This window comes from Myotis yumanensis, unplaced genomic scaffold (genome assembly GCF_028538775.1).
Source record: "Myotis yumanensis isolate MYYU_CA2020_CCGP unplaced genomic scaffold, mMyoYum1.0.hap1 SCAF_12, whole genome shotgun sequence".
Taxonomy (NCBI): domain Eukaryota; kingdom Metazoa; phylum Chordata; class Mammalia; order Chiroptera; family Vespertilionidae; genus Myotis; species Myotis yumanensis.
The window spans coordinates 37,063,808-37,080,891 of NW_027223763.1; the positions used below are offsets into that span (position 1 = coordinate 37,063,808).

Here is a 17,084-nt window from a genome sequence, read left to right on the forward strand (position 1 = left end):
ATTTCCAAGAAGGGAATAAGAAGTGAAAATGGAACTTAGAAGAAATTCTATTTCTTATAGCACAAAAGGATAATTCTTTATTTAAAAAAAAAATCACCACGCAAACACACCAATGCTAAAATTATCAAAGTGCACCCAAAATTTTAACTGCAAAGTATTAGAAATAATCATCAACTAGAAAACATATTCAAAATAATAAACTTTTTATGAAGCCCAAACAAGAAAATTGGTTAATTAAAAAAAGAAAAATATTAGCATCTCATTCTGAAATTATTTATTTCTACGTTCTACAAATTCTCATAATCTGTATCAGAACAATTAGTCATCCTATGTATGTAGTTAATACTGTTTGTTACCATAAAAACCATACAATGAGAAGAGTCTTCAATTTTAGCACACCAGAACACATAAAGGGTATAACTTTTAGTAGCATTAAAGAGCGAAGAGTTACCAATTCTAATAGTAGCTTTTCCTTTTCTACCACTTCCCAGAATTATAGTTTTTTTTTTCTGTTTAGCAGTTTTCAATGGTTCCTTCACTGATGGAGGAGTTATCCACTGATACTGGAAGAGGAATAATAAATAATCCATTTCAGATAAAGGTACTTTATGAGGGTTTGGTATATAATTAAAGTCACCACAACCTTTTTCTAGGAAATTGACAGATTATAAACATAAAAAATTTATTTTACATTCTTAATTGGAAAGTATATCTTAATTGGGAATTTTAAGATATTTTAAGTTAAGAAAAGGTTTACAATCTGTATTTCTGATACCCCAAATTAAATAATCACACAATATTTTAAAAAACTTAAAGCCATTTCATTTGACTAAAAACTTAATTTAAGATGGCAAAAATGACCTTGGTAATTTTATTTTATTAGAAAAAGAAGAAAAAAATCAATGAAAGAGAAATTCTTCCTAGAGAAGTGAAACATACTATACCTCTGACTGGGCACTGCTTCCATTTTGGAGAACTTTTTTGATAATTGCTTTCATCACAGAATGATCTAAAGTAAAATAAATTGAAATTATAGTAACTGTTTTCCAATGAGTGGTTATTCTCATTTATAAACAAAAGGAAACCAATTATTGCTTTTCCTATAAAATTAAATATGAAATCCTCATAATGTAATTGTATACCTATTCCCATCTTTGATATTCAAATTTCTTCTCAAAAACCTAAGATGAGGGTTGGGGTGGGTGGGGAGAGAGTAACCAAAGAACTTATATGCATATATGCATAACCCATGGACACAGACATTAGTATGGTGAAGACCTGGGGGTGAGAGGTGGGGACATAGTGGAGGGAGGTCAATGGGGCAAAAAAAGGATATATCTGTAATACTTTCAATAATAAAGATAAATTTAAAAAACAACAACAAAAAACCTAAGATGAAAGTATGCCACCTCACACATTGCTCTCCCCCTCCCGCAATGGCTATTGTTTTGGCAGCAGCAAAGATCAAGTCTAAACACTTTGGGTTTTTTTTAAAATTAAATATATATATATATATAATTATATTCTCTGACATCAAAATATATATATTTTGATGTCAGAGAAGGAGAGGGAGAAAGAGATAGAAACATCAATGATGAGAGAGAATCATTGATCGGCTGCCTCCTGCACACCCCACGCTGGGGATCGAGCCCGCAACCTGGGCATGTGCCCTTGACCAGGATCAAACCTAGGACCCTTTAGTCCACAGGCTGATACTCTATCCATTGAGCCAAACCAGCTAGGGTGGACTTGTTTCTTTACTATTTCCTTCATATACCATGCCTAATCTAACTGCAAGTCTTTTTAGCTACACCCTCAAAACACAATCTGAACTCAACCATTTTCACCAGCTGCAACTTTCCACCCTAAGGTAAGCCATAGACATCTCTTATTTGGACCATTGTGATAGTCTTCAAACTTGTCTCCCTGTTTGCTGCTGCTGCTTCTTTTTTTTTTTTTTTAAATATATTTTTATTGATTTCAGAGAGGAAAGGAGAGGGAGAGATAGAAACATCAATGATGAGAATCATTGATCGGCTGCCTCCTGCATGCTCCCTACTGGGGATCGAGCCCACAACCCAGGCATGTGCCCTTGACCGGAATCGAACCTGGGACCCTTCAGTCCACAGGCCAATGCTCTATCCACTGAGCCAAACCAGCTGGGGCCCTGTTTGCTTCTTTATCCCCCCACAAGTCTAGTCTCCACACCAGGGTCATCTTATTGAAACACTTCCCAGATGATGCCTTTTTCCAGCTCAAAATCCTTTGCTCATTTAGAGCAAGCCATGTCCTTCCTCTGACCTTTAAGACCTTACAAAATCAGGTCCCTAGCTAGCTCCCTGACCTCACAGCATACCATGTTCTTCCTCACTCAATGCTCTGGCCACGTTGGTTTCCTTGTTTTTCCTTAAATACTCCAACCAGCCTTCCACCTATGTGCCTGCACACTCACTGCTCTCCTGTCCTGGCATGTGCTTCCCCAGATCTTCCATGGCTTGCCCCTCTCTTCACTCAGGTCTCCTCCACTCGACTGTCACTTCTCCAGTAAAGCTGTCCCCTGACAAACCTACCTAATATAGTCCTACGTGCCTCCTTCAGTCTCCTTACCACAAGGCATCTTTGTACTTCTTATCATATAAAATGATACTACTTGTCTGTTTACTCATTTCTATCTGAACTCCTCCACTAGAATATAAGTTCCATGAGGATAAGACTTTATGCTACAAAAGTATAAGATTAGGAAAGTAAACACATTAGGTTTTAAAAATTGTCAATACACAAATAATTTTTGTTATGTTATTTGTTAACCATTAAAAAAAATGGGGAGACATACCAACAAGTGGATTTCTTCTTACATCCAGAATGACGAGAGTTCTATTGTTTTCAAGGGCCTTTAGTAAAGTTTTTGCTCCTTCATTGGTGAGGCCACACTGCTGCAGGTCAAGTGCTATTGATGAAAGACAAAAAGTCACTTGCCAATTCTGTATAGATTTAACACAGACAACTCTCTGAATTTAACCATAAACAATAATCAGAGATGTAGGCAAGGATGTATATCACAGTGTTATTATAGTGAAAAACTGGAAATAGCTTATATATCTAACAAGAATGAATAAGCTAAGTAAAGCATATTCATATTATGGAACTCTCAACAGCCACTAAAAATAATGTGGCAGATGTAAATTTACTGACTTGTTAAGATGTTCATACTATACTAAATGAAAAAAAATTATAAAATTTGAAATAACCCAACTTGCATTTAATTGAAACAAGCCAGTGTTCCTGAGGGTGCAGGTCTCACATACACTGTTAGTGTAGATTACAAAATTGGCACAGTATTTCTGGCAGGCAATTTGGCAATATATATCCAGTCTTAAAAATATGTCACACTTGGTCATTCCACTTTTAGTAACATATTCTACAGAAGTAATCCTGACGGACACAGAGATGTACATACAAAATGATCACTATACACACTGTTACCAACAGAAAAAAAGCAAAAATTGTCTAAATGTAATTGCAAATAATTGATTAAACTATTGCACAGCAATATAATGGAGTACTTATAATTATTCCATTCAGTGCAAAAAGCAGGGATATGGCCGGGCTGGTGTGGCTCAGTGGTTGAGTGTTGACCTATGAACCAGGAGGTCACGGTTCGATTCTGGGTGGGGGGTGTGCAGGAGGCAGCTGATCAATGTTTCTCTCTCATCATTGATGTTTTTATCTCTCTCTCCCTCTCTCTGAAAAAAAAAAAAAAGTAGGGATATGAATAGTAAGTACACTACAATTCCATTTTTGTAATCTCTAAGTGTACAAATATATTTATAAAAAAAATAGACTGAAAGTGCATATATCAAAATGAACAGTGATTATGCCTGGGAATTATTCAGATTATGGATAATTAAAATATATATCTATGCAACTCTTAAGAAAAGTTTAAAAGCACAGTAAAAAATTTAGGAAAAAAATGAGGCTTTAAAAAATATGACGATGATATTATGCCAAAAACTAATTTAATATTATAAAATTCAGTATTTTCAATTTTAGAATTTACCTCTAAGCCATAAATCCTCAGTAAGAGTTTCTGCAAAAGCACTTGCACCCAAGTCACCAATGAGCATGTTGCAATTCAAAGTGACGCGCCTCAAGCCAGCCATACAGTCAAGATCAGGTCTCCGGTAACGAAGACTCTCAGCCCAGGTTTCTTCATGTCTTCTCATGGTCTGATACTTCAAAGGTTTAATAAGATGAAAGTAAGTCACTTGAATATGGGAACTGGATATGCATAGTGAGTATGGCTTATTATGTTTGAGATTTACACCCAACCCCCCCCCCCCCCCCCCCCCCCCCCCCCAGTATATATGCCAGGAGAGTCAACTGAAGAGTTTACTCAATTGTGGTTTAGGGGCCCAGTGACCCAGATTCTAGTCTGCCAGTTATAAGACTTCAGTATTGGATGGCCTGTTGTTGATTAGGTATATAGTGACAACTCAATTACATTCTATGAGTTTTATTTTCTTTATCTGCCAAATCAGGAAATAGATTCTAAATTCTAGCATTGTTGAGGCTCTAAATTCTGTTCTTCAGAGGTCTCCAAATGCTTGACTGGGCATCCCACATTTTAAAAAACATGTACCTTATTTATTAATAAACTATGTACACGAAATTCTGTGCATATATTTTATGTACATTATATACTACACAAGTTTCTTAAATGATACAAAAATAAATACAGAGGTTCCAATGCTACTTAGGATATGCAAACCAACTGTGTATGCAAAGCCAGTCTGACATGCCTTACAAAACTGATGGTCTGATTTTTAACCACAGGTATTGTATGAAAGGCATATTCAATTCTCTATATTCATAAAATAAATTTTGGCAACAGGAAAAACTGACGATAAAAGAAAAAAATATGCCCTGGCCAGAGTGGCTCAGTTGGTTGGAGTGTTATCCCATACACCAAAAGGTGACAGTTCGATTCCTGGCCAGGGCACATACCTAGGTTTTGGGTTCAGTCCTAGTTGGGGCATGTATAGAAGGCAACCGATCAATATTCCTCTCTCACATTGATGTTTCTTTCCCTCCCTCCCCCTTTCTCTAAAAAACTTAAAAATAAAAGCAAATATCTCATTACATTCTTGAACAAGAAAGTTCTTATGACACCATAAAAGGAAAATATTAGTGTTGTTTTTCTATTAACAATAACTTATTAAAGCAACAGTGGAAATAACAGCAAACATTTACATAGTGCTTATTACATGCCAGGCACTATTTTATACAAAATTAGTTCCTTTAACCCACATAATAAGGCACAGAGTTTATGAAATGGAAGAGCTGGAATTTGAACCCAGGCCATTTGCTTTTAGAATCCTTGCTCTTAACTGTTTTCTTGGGGGTCAATGGACTTGCTCTGTATAGGCCCAAAGGTAAAATTTTCAGCTTTGTGGGCCATACAGTTTCTGTTGCAACTACTCAACTCGATGTACAGGGTGAAAATAGTCATACTTACTATGTTAACAAAGGTGTTCCAGAAAAACCTTTAAAAAAACAGGTGATGGGCTGAATTTGGCTCACCAGCCATAGTCTACCTAAGGCTTTAAGTTAAAGTATCAGTAAGTAATTTTAGGCCTAAATATAGTAGGCATAACCACTGTACAGTTGTTAAAGCATTATTTTAAAAACAATATTTACAAAATGCTAAAATAGTGATTTTTATTAGTTTATAAATTACAGCAGTTAACATTAAATATTTTATTTTTTTCATTTAAGTCATTTGAACTTTCTTCATAGTATCACAGTAAATGTTTTCAATAAGTAAAAATACATAAAAGCATTGTTTATGTTTTTACATTTAATTTCTGATTTCTCAGATTAAGTGGACCATTTTTACTAAATGGTAGAACCCCAAACTAAAAACTGGTCATATTCTTCCAACAAAACTAAAACTATAATTACCACATGTATCAAAAGATGAAAATAACTGCCATATTGCATCAAAATAGTAATGCGCTTCAATCACATAGTATGTTTTCATGAAAATGTAAACAAAATCACCTTTAAGATCTTGGCCATGTGAACTGCTCCCTGCCATGTCAGATTACACCCAGTGAAGTTTACTGTCTTAAGAGTGACAGAGTTCTTTATACCTTGACAAATAACTAAACGGGGAAAAAAAAAAAACCACATGCGGTAAGATAAAGAGCCTATAGAGTCTGGTCAATCTTGATTCACTCACTTTTCTTGAGTCTACTGGAGGTTTATAGCTGTACTCTAAAAACCATCATCTACGATTTTTGCAGAGAACAGATATGGACTGGTGCATTCTAAAACATGGCAGTAACAAAGCGTTATTCCAGTTTATAACAAGTTTAATTCTATTTAGATGCTAAAACTGGACTCTAAATTTTGCAAACTTTATTCCTAACTTCTCAGTAAAGTACTATCAACCTTTTGAGACATAGGAAAACTAAAAAGCCTAAGTATCCCTATTTTCATTTCCTATAACCTCATCTTGATTATCAATCAACAATTTAAATGTAAATTATAAATCCAAAATTTTACTAGGTGATATACAATATACTAGAGCAATACACGTTAGAGGACCTCAAAACTTGGTTCCCTCAAATTGAAATGCAGGCTTCTTACCCCTCATAGTACTTTGCATATATTTCCTATTTTAGCACACACCATAGTGCATTATAATTATGGTTGTATATAGGTGTACTAACAATTGAAAAATAATACTGATTTTTTTCTCTTTATATTTTGCTATTTCCCCTCCCATAATATTTCTTAGAGATGAAAAAACATAAAAAACAAACAGTAAATACAAAATATTACATATTTGTATAGCTGTGACTTAACACAACCTTAAGTAAAATTAATTCATAAAGTATTGCGCATGATGAGCTTTCATGTACAAGTAATATTGGACCAAGGTTTGAGCAGGCACAAGAAACAATTCAGATAGAGGCAGCACTAAGAAAAGATCCAGATAGGAAATAACATGGCATGTAGGGAATCATAAGACTAGTCTGATGAGAAGAGACATAAGTAAGATTAAGACTCACTTTCTAAACCTCCATCTCCAATCGGACAATTTGCAAGAGACAGTTGTACCAAAGTAGCTGATTTATTCAATCCCTTTAATTGGGAGAAAAGGTTAAAAAATTTATTGGTTTAGTTTCCCCCAAAACCAACTATTAAATGTTCTCAGGACACAATGGAGAAGGCTTACCTTTGTTAAAATAGTTAAATCTCTCTCTCTCAGAACTAGTCCATTTAGTTCCAGGTTCTTGAGAGCATTTGATGCACTTAAACAGCATTTAAGAGCTTTGCATAGCTGGAAGGTCACATCCTTGTTTCTTATTGCAGGAACTCGACTTCTGCAAACTTTATTTCTATCAGAACCTAAAGCAAAACGATTATAAAGTTAGTGATTTCAACCATACATTTTATCATTATTAACAAGGTGGCAGGTTTGATTCCCAGTCAGGGCACATACCTAGGTTTTCGGTTTGATGCCTAGTTGGAGCGAATACAGGAGGCAACTGATGGATGTTTCTCTCCTCTTCTCTTCTCTCTTTCTCTCTCCCTCGCACCCCCTTCTCTCTCTTTAAAATCAATAAAAAAAACAAACAACTCTCCGGTGAGTATTAAAAAAAATAAAAAGCATCTGCTCTGTGCTAAGGCATAGAAATGACGTCTACCCTTAAAGCCCTCTTTAGGAGGGACACATGTAAACTCAAAATTTCAACCACATAAGATATAGAAACATAAACTATGTAAGCAAACAAACAAAAAACCCAGCCAACATAATAGCCATCCAGTGTGAATGAATAAAAATCATATCTATTTCTGTCAGATTGGCAAAAAATATATTTTTTGATGTACCAAAGAATTTTAGTAATTAGTTTGTGTGCTATGAGATGAAAAAGGTTAAAATTTCTGATCTAGAAAGATGAGAATGACTACATAGAGTCAAGTGGGAGGTGCATTAACTATAGAGGGAGCACATAGGCAAAGACTTCCAAGCCAACATCTGCCAGGTACTGACAAAAAAGGCTAGGGTGCAAGTGGGGGAAGAGATAGAAATTAAAATAGAGAGGCTGGCCGAAGTAGGTCTGGGAGAGAGTACGGTTTTAATCCCACAGATGATGATCAGGGATACCAATGGAACAGGTGCCTCTACAGGGTAGAAAAAAGCACCCCACTGCTGAAGGGCCAGTTAGATAAAGGAAAGGATTAGAAAGAGGTACCTACTTCAGATAAGAAAAAGCACCCCCTCCTCAGAGCCAACTAGCTCCATGAGACCTGGCAGAGCACAGCTCAGATTTCAAACCTCTGTGCAGAACACAAGCTGTACAAACCAACATGCACTAATCCTGCGGGCACTGACCATTATAAGCATTATTTTAAACGTATCTTTTCATTTCATTTTATAAAATAAATTTTTATTGATTTCCGAGAGGAAGGGAGAGGGAGAAAGATAGAAACATCAAAGGTGACAGAGAATCACTGATTGGCTGCCTCCATGCCCCGCATTGGGGGATCACGCCCACAACCTGGGCATATGCACTGATCGGGAATCGAACTGTGACCTCCCGGTTCATAGGCCAACCCTGAGCCATGCCAGCTGGGCAGCATATCTTTTCATTTTAGAAGATCACTCAAGACTACTCGAGTAGGCAGATGAACTGAGAGAAACTGAACTCGGGGACAGCAAAACCAGCTAGAAGCTTCTGTAATAGCCCAGGCAAAATGTAATTAAGGATGAAGAAGAAAATTTAGGAGGTTAAAATCTATAACCTAGACCAGCCGTGGGCAAACTATGGCCCGCGGGCCGGATCCGGCCCGTTTGAAATGAATAAAACTAAAAAAAAAAAAAAAGACCGTACCCTTTTTATGTAATGATGTTTACTTTGAATTTATATTAGTTCACACAAACACTCCATCCATGCTTTTGTTCCGGCCCTCCGGTCCAGTTTAAGAACCCATTGTGGCCCTCGAGTCAAAAAGTTTGCCCACCCCTGACCTAGACCAGTGATGGCGAACCTTTTGAGCTTGGCATGTTAGCATTTTTGAAAAACCCTAACTTAACTCTGGTGCCGTGTCACATATAGAAATTTTTTGATATTTGCAACCATAGTAAAACAAAGACTTATATTTTTGATATTTATTTTATATATTTAAATGCCATTTAACAAAGAAAAATCAACCAAAAAAAATGAGTTCGCGTGTCACCTCTGACACACGTGTCATAGGTTCGCCATCACTGACCTAGACCCACTGGATGCAAGCGATAAAGAAGGTTCAGTAAAGGAACTCTGAAGAGAATGGTCTATGTAATACATTTTTCTTACATTCAATGTAAAATATTAGGCAAGATTAAGTACAGTGGCCTTGATCTAAGGTCCCTTTCAACTGTAATTTCTTTTGATTTCTAAGTTATTACTTCAGTTAAAGGCTTCAGAGGTACAGAACAGTTCCTATAGCTGAATACGATGTAGAGAATAACCTAACTTCTCTTCACCAGAGGATAAGTTGAACTGTCCTTGCAGAAGAGGTAACAGATGGTGTGAATCCCAGAGCCTAGAAAAGGGCCTGGCACAAGACAAATGTTCAGGTTTTTAAAAAATCAATCAATCAATCACCATTTCCTCTTCTAGTTCTTCACACCCTCCCTCCCTCTCTGTTGGCTACTTTCTCAGTTTATAAACATATTCAAGTGTGTCTATTTAAAAAACATTTTTCAGGCCTACGATGTTTGGGATCCTCTTTGTGGTAACCTCAGTTTCTCCCATGTCTTCAAACACCCATCAAACAGGTATGGATGCTTCAAAGGCCCCTCTTAAACATCAAAGATGAAGATCCTTTCCTCACCCTCAATCCCTTCCTATGGTGCTCTCTCTGCCTATCACAGAAAAGCGCTGCTTTATTTTTATTTTTATTGATTTCAGAGAGGAAGGGAGAAGGAGAGAGAGAAACATCAATGATGAGAGAGAATCATTGATTGGCTGCCTCCTGCACACCCCACACTGGGGATTGAGCCCACAACCCTGGCATGTGCCCTGGCAGGAATCCAGCCATGACCTCCTGGTTCATAGGTCGATGCTCAACCACTGAGCCATCATGCCGATGGGGCAGAAAAGTGCTGCTCTAGACTGTCACCCAGATTTGCTGCCTTCCCTCTTTTAACTGGTCACCAGGCCACACCCATTCTGTCTCTTTGGTCTCTGTAACCCAGTCCTCCTCCTTTATATCTTAATTTGGGCCCTTAGATTACAATTCGCCGTCCTCCCAATCAGCTGCCTTCTGTAAGGAGGAAAAGGCCCCTCCCTATTTGCCCCCCACCAGGATTCTAGTCTCAATTCACTTCTTTCTCAAACCTGGAGTTCTAGTCTCGCACCTTAGTTTTGCCAGATAGTCTTATATTTCTCAAACTTTGACACAGCTGCCCCTTCCTGCCCTCTGAGTCGCTTCTGCACATTCTTAGAAAGGATGCCTCCTCCAAGGAGCCTTTCTTGGACCTTCCCTTCCAATATTTGCACGCTGCAGCACCAGAACTCACTTCTTTCAGGGTACTGACTGCTGTGCTTGGGCTCACTGCAGCCTCCCCCAGGGCTCCGAGCTGACTGAGCTCGTGCAAGTGTCAGGATCCTTTACACACCTAACCTGCTAATTCCAAGAACCCATGGAAAGAGTGGTTTTTCATGTCAATTTACAATTGTCCTGCAGTTCAAAAATAACCTGCCCAGCTCACACACAGTGTAAACCCTGGAATTTAAACCCTAGGCTGCATTCACACCTATGCTCTGTCCACTGTATGATGCTACTATTAAAACAACACCCCCCCCCCCCCCCCGCCTTTATCCCCTAACAGAGAGCCCTGTCTTGAAATGCAGCAAAAGGCTGGGATGCACAAAATTCCTAATTGCTGTGTTCTGCACTAGGCGAAGCCATTGCATAAACTAGGTAACATCTGTAGGATGCTTACTGATGTCCCAAACTGTGCTAAGTGCTCTACAACCGTTAACTCCGGGGATTCTTGCCATCGCCATATAAAGCAGTGGTGCTCAACCTTCCTAATGCCGCGACCCTTTAATACAGGTTCCTCATGTTGTGGTGACCCCCAACCATAAAATTATTTTCGTTGCTACTTCATAACTGTAATTTTGCTACTGTTATGAATTGTAATGTAAATATCTGATATTCAGGATATATTTTCATTGTTAAAAATTGAACATAATTAAAGCATACTGATTAGAGATCGAAGATGGCGGCATAGGTAAACACCGGAGATTGCCGCCGTAAACAACCACTTCAAAAATACAACTGAAAGTCGGAACGGACATCAACCAGAACCACAGGAAGGCTGGCTGAGGAGAGACTCTTCAACTAGAAGCAAAAACAACAGCATTCCGACGCTCAGAGGAGGTGCAGTGTGGAAAATTTAAAGGTACGGTGGTGCGGTGGTGAGGTGGTGCGCACGCAAAGCGGGCTGGCGGCTGAGGGCGCGGTTGTTGTTTTCAATCAGGAGTGAGTCTCAGACTCTGGGCTACAGATCCGGGCGAGTCTCTAGGGACCCAGACTCAAACGGGAGAAGCGGGACTGTCTGGATACGGCCCCTCCGAGGTTTGCAGCGGTTGCTGGGACAGAGAGGCAGAACCCCTGGGGACGGACTGAGAGCGGCCATAGCGGCTCCCTCCCCCCGCCCTGTTGATCCCGCCCCGCCCAGGCCCTGCGCACAGCCATTTGCCGATCACCTCAGGCAAAGGCTGGATTAGCGCCTCCCCAGAAGACAGACGTTTTCCGCACAGCTGATTCCTACAGCCAGTCGGCCTGGTGGTCAAATCCCTCTAGTGTTAACTACAACAATTAAGGCTTGGCTAGAACAAGACTGCGCACAGAGACCACAAGGGGGTGCACCAAGAAAGCATAAAAGATGTGGAGACAAAAAAACATGACAGAAATGGAGGATATGGAGCTAAGAATCGCAATTTTGAGGGCTTGCCATAAATTTGTGCAGAGCCTCACGAAAACTAATGAGACTCTCGATGCTACGATAAAGAAATTAGAAAGTAAGCATACACGGACTGAAATAAAGAATATTATACCCAATAGCAGACCAGAGGAGCTCAAGAATCAAACCAAAGATTCGACAAAAAACACCCAATTGGAAAAGCAAAATGAAAAAAGAATCCGAAAGTGTGAAGATAGTGTAAGGAGCCTCTGGGACAGCTTTAAGCGGTCTAATATCAGAATTATTGGAGTGCCAGAAGATGAGAGACAGCAAGATATTGAAAACCTATTTCAAGAAATAATGGCAGAAAACTTCCCCCACCTGGAGAAAGAAATGGACTTACAGGTTCAAGAAGCGCAGAGAACCCCAAACAAAAGGAATCCAAAGAGGACCACACCAAGACACATCATCATTAAAATGCCAAGAGCAAAAGACAAAGAGAAAATCTTAAAAGCAGCAAGAGAAAGAGGCTCAATTACCTACAAGGGAATACCCATACGACTGTCAGCTGATTTCTCAACAGAAACTTTGCAGGCCAGAAGGGAATGGCAAGAAATATTCAAAGTGATGAATAGCAAGAACCTACAACCAAGATTACTTTATCCAGCAAAGCTATCATTCAGAATTGAAGGTCAGATAAAGAGCTTCACAGATAAGGAAAAGCTAAAGGAGTTCATCACCGCCAAACCAGTATTATATGAAATGCTGAAAGGTATCCTTTAAGAAGAGGAAGAAGAAGAAAAAGGTAAAGATACAAATTATGAACAACAAATATGCATCTATCAACAAATGAATCTAAGAATCAAGTGAATAAATAACCTGATGTACAGAATGAACTGGTGATTATAACAGAATCAGGGACATAGAAAGGGAATGGACTAACTATTCTTGGGGGGGAAAGGGGTGTGGGAGATGCGGGAAGTGACTGGACAAAAATCATGCACCTATGGATGAACACAGTGGGTGGGGAGTGAGGGTGGAGGGTGGGGTGGGAGCTGGAAGGAGGGGAGTTATGGGGGGAAAAAAGAGGAACAAATGTAATAATCTGAACAATAAAGATTTAATAATAAAAAAAAAAGCATACTGATTAATCACAAAAACAATATGTAATTATATATGTGTTTTCCGATGGTCTTAGGCGACCCCTGTGAAAGGGTCGTTGGACCCCCAAAGGGGTCGCGACCCACAGGTTGAGAACCGCTGATATAGAGGGTGTTAAGCCCAGGTTACAAATAAGAAAAAAGACCTGGAGGCCTTAACACGTAAGAGGCCTTGTCAGGCACCGGTGACTGACACACTACACTTTCCGGACCGGTCAGTCACTGGTGCCGCCAGCACATCGGCGAAATCGGATACCGCGGGCTAACGGGAAAGGAACAAAACAGGCTTAACGTGTAGGGACTCGCCCAGGGTCGCCGAGCGGGTAAGACGCCCGGGCCGCGCGCCCTCCCAGCACCGACCCAGCGCGCAGGCTCCACCTGGCACCGTTTAAAATCCCGCTGCGCGGCACCGACACCCGGACCACGAGAAGCGGGAACTGCAAACCTGTATCGCCGAGCCCCGATGGGAAGAAGCTCTTGATGGAGATCAGGGGCAGATCTTTATTGCTCTTGAGGGTGTTCAGGAGCGGCGTCCAGTCCACCAAGCGGAGGCGGTCGGCGTCGAAGTCCAGCAGGCCCTCCCGCAGGCTGGCGCGCACGGCGGGCAGCGGCACCGAGTCCTGCAGCGCGCACAGGTACTCATAGTGCGAGAAGAAGTCGGCCGCGGAGTCGCGGCGCACCTTCACCGAGTCGATCATGGCCAGAAGGCGGCCTCGGGGACACCGGCGGTGCCCCCGATCGCCTCCCGCCTTTTCGGGCACCCACGGCCCGAAGGCTGCGGCTCCGCAGCGTGCACAGGAGCAGCGGGTCGGCCAGAAGGCGCAGGGCCCCGGACCCCAGCTGAGTCGCCCTTTGACGCCGCGCTCCCGCGCCGCTTCCCGCCGCGCGGCGCCGGCCGTTGGCGCCCGCCCCCCAACCCTCCGCAGCGCGGGGCTGCAGCTCCAGCCGGTGGGCGGGTGCCCGCGGGGCGGGGCGCGGACGTCAGCGCGCCGGCCGTGCGTCCGCACGCAGGCCCCGCCTCTCGTGGGCGGTGCTTGCGGCCAAGGGCGGGACCTTCGAGGCGAGGGCGGTGCAAGAGGTAAGGGGTTTAGGAATCTGGGGCTCCCAAAAAGGGTTTACTGATTGATCCGAATAAAAATGGGATATAATTAAAAATGACACAAAATAATAAAAATAGGATATGATGTAGCAACGCGTTTTAAAAAGTAGTCTAAACTCATAAGTGTCTGGGCTTGCACCGCCCAGGCGAGGGAGGACAGTCATAGGGGATGTAGGAACACCTGTGGTCAATGATATCTTTAAGGTCTGTGCTAATTTCTGCAAAAACGCTTTAATTGCTGTCGTTTCTACTTACCTCACATGGTTGTTGGCAAATTGTAAGATGTCCCACGAACTCAGGACATTACTGTGGTTAATACTAATCTCTTTGTTGTGTACTGATGATGATGATGATGGCTAACTCGAGTACCTAGTACTTTTCTATTTCCTAGGCATTATTTTAAACACTGAGTGTGTGAAATCATTAAATTTTCCTAACAATTTCACAGAGAGTTTACTGTTGTATATCCATTTTACAAAAGAGAAACTGAGGCACAGGAATTTACGTAACTTACAGCTAAGTGGAAGAACTCAGAGAATTTTGTATTAAATTAAACAAGGAAGCCATTAGACGTGTGGCTCTAATGTTGTGGTGGCTTATGCCAACCAAAATATAAGCCTGTAAATGCCTCAAGTTACAAAAATCTAAGGACAACCAATCACAAACAGCCAGCCAGGCTTTACTCTCTAGTCAATCAATGATTTCCTTGCTTTGCTTCCTCTTTTTTTCTTATAAAAGTTTCTCCCCAGGTCCTGACAGGTTCCAGTTTGGTGCTGCCCTATTTGAATAGACTTTTGCTCCAATAAATTCTTAAAAAATGTAAATATGCCCCAGTTTATCTTTTAACATTGGCCTTAGAACCTGTATGTTTCGGTTTCTGGAATAATGATAGTCATCAGGCCTTAGGCATTAGATTTACAGCATTCCTCTTCCTTTCACTGCACTCTGGATACCTCCACCCACTACAAACCTGCACACCCTCCACGAAAATACCTTAGATGTGGTCAGTACAATTTTTACATGCAGCATGCTCAAATTATAATAGTCACGCACCACATATCGACATTTCAGTTAATGACAGACTTGCATATATGATGCGGTTGTGCCATATAGCCTAGGTATGTAGTAGGTTATGCCTGTATGACGTTTGCACAATGACAGAATTGCCTAAGGACGCATTTCTTAGAACATATCTCCGCCATTAAGTGGTACATAACTGGATAGCAAACTCTCCAACCAATTTTGAAATGAAACATTACCACTCCCGTTGAAGAGTCCTGTGTAACCCACTCTCCCAATCACAACCACTCTTTAACTTATCCTGGATAACCTCTCTCCTGACCTTGGTATTCATCATTGCAATATATGTCTTTAAACTTCTGCTACATTTGTAAGTATTTTTAAACAGCGTATAACATTCCATATGTTTTCTTCTGCTTCTTGCTTTATTTAGTGTTATCTTTGCTAGGTTCATCCATGCCAATATATAAAAATATACCTCATATATTTTCCTTGCTGTATAGCATTCCTGTGTCGCACAATGCAATCACTTGTCTGTTTTGCTGTTAATGGAAATTTAAATTGTTGCCAATTTTCTGCATGATTTCTTTGTTGCTATATCCATTTTTTAGTTCTCAGCATCACTTAATATAGCCGTCCACCATTTTCTTAAAGCTCCCTCTTCCCTGTTGTCCACAAAGCCACCTGATTTCACTTAAGTCCTTCTCTGTCTCATTCTTAGATGTTTCTTGCTTATTCATTCTAAGTGTTGGTGTTTTCCACCCACAGAATCCAACCCTCTGACATTTCACAGTTTCTCTGGGTGATCTTATCTCCTGCTCAGGCTTAACTACCTCCTCCAGGCTGATGACCTGTAGCAAAGATATCTCTCTCCAAACTCAGACTGCCTGTAGAAAGTTTAAGATCTCTCATTGCCCCCAGCTTCAGATTTGTAGTCTTTAGCATGCCATATAGGCTCCTTCATGATTTGACTACCGTTGTTGCCTTGTTTCTTCCTACATTCTTCCTTGAATGTTTTCTTGATACACAGAACTGCCTGAAGTTTCTGATGCTGGGCCTTTAAAGATGCTGCTCCTTGCCCAGCCAGTGTGGCTCAGTGGCTGAGCGTCAGCCCATGAACCAGGAGGTCACGGTTTAATTCAGATCAGAGCACATTCCTGGGTTGCGGGCTCGATCCCCAGGAAGGGGCATGCAGGAGGCAGCCAATCAATGATTCTCTCATCAGTGTTTCTATTTCTCTATGTCTCTCCCTTCCTCTCTCTAAAAATCAATTATATATATATATATATATATATATATATATATATATATATTTTTTTTTTTTTTTTAAATGCTGCTCCTTTACCTAAGACACCCCTTTTCTACTCCCTCCCTAACAGGTTAACTTTCACTTGTTTCCCAGCTTCAGGTTGGGGGGTCACCTTCCTTTCGAAGCCTTCTTTCCCTAAGCCTCATCTCTCTTTTCCTGCTTGTTTAGTGCCTAACTGCTCTGCCTCCTGACATCCCTGTATCATAACACATAATATATCCAATGGTAAGAATCTTTTTAGATGGTTTCCTTTCATTAACTGTAATCCCTTTGAAGGCAGGGACCATGTCTCATTCATGCCCGTATTCCCTATGTCTAGCACAGTGCTGACACCAACATAGGAAGTGCTGAATAGTGACTATGGGAACAATCCACTCTCTTCTCCCTACAAGTCACCACCACTGCCTACAGATATAGCACAGGAAAACCATCATATTAATTAATCATTTAATAAATTAAATTTCATTTTATTTTCCCCAAGCTTACTTTTTTTCTGTCAGGCAAGATTTTTTTTTTAAAGACTTGCCT

General features: G+C 40.5%; 1 protein-coding gene across 3 annotated transcripts in view; it reads right to left on the reverse strand.

Annotated features, from left to right (window-relative positions):
* CEP78 (centrosomal protein 78) overlaps positions 1 to 13,964 on the reverse strand; it is a 29,037-nt gene extending 15,073 nt beyond the window's left edge. The window contains exons 1-8 of one of the 3 annotated variants that reach the window (XM_070431458.1): positions 13,574 to 13,963; positions 7,244 to 7,416; positions 7,077 to 7,149; positions 6,061 to 6,164; positions 4,058 to 4,232; positions 2,834 to 2,947; positions 945 to 1,009; positions 452 to 563 (exon numbers count right to left, since the gene is read on the reverse strand). In XM_070431458.1, coding sequence (XP_070287559.1) covers positions 452 to 563; positions 945 to 1,009; positions 2,834 to 2,947; positions 4,058 to 4,232; positions 6,061 to 6,164; positions 7,077 to 7,149; positions 7,244 to 7,416; positions 13,574 to 13,826 — 1,069 coding nt within the window. In that variant the 5' untranslated portion in view covers positions 13,827 to 13,963. Of the gene's footprint in view, positions 1 to 451; positions 564 to 944; positions 1,010 to 2,833; positions 2,948 to 4,057; positions 4,233 to 6,060; positions 6,165 to 7,076; positions 7,150 to 7,243; positions 7,417 to 13,573 lie in introns of all 3 variants that reach the window. The other 2 variants (XM_070431459.1, XM_070431460.1) reach the window with 2 other exon arrangements.
* Between the last annotated feature and the right edge of the window lie 3,120 nt (positions 13,965 to 17,084).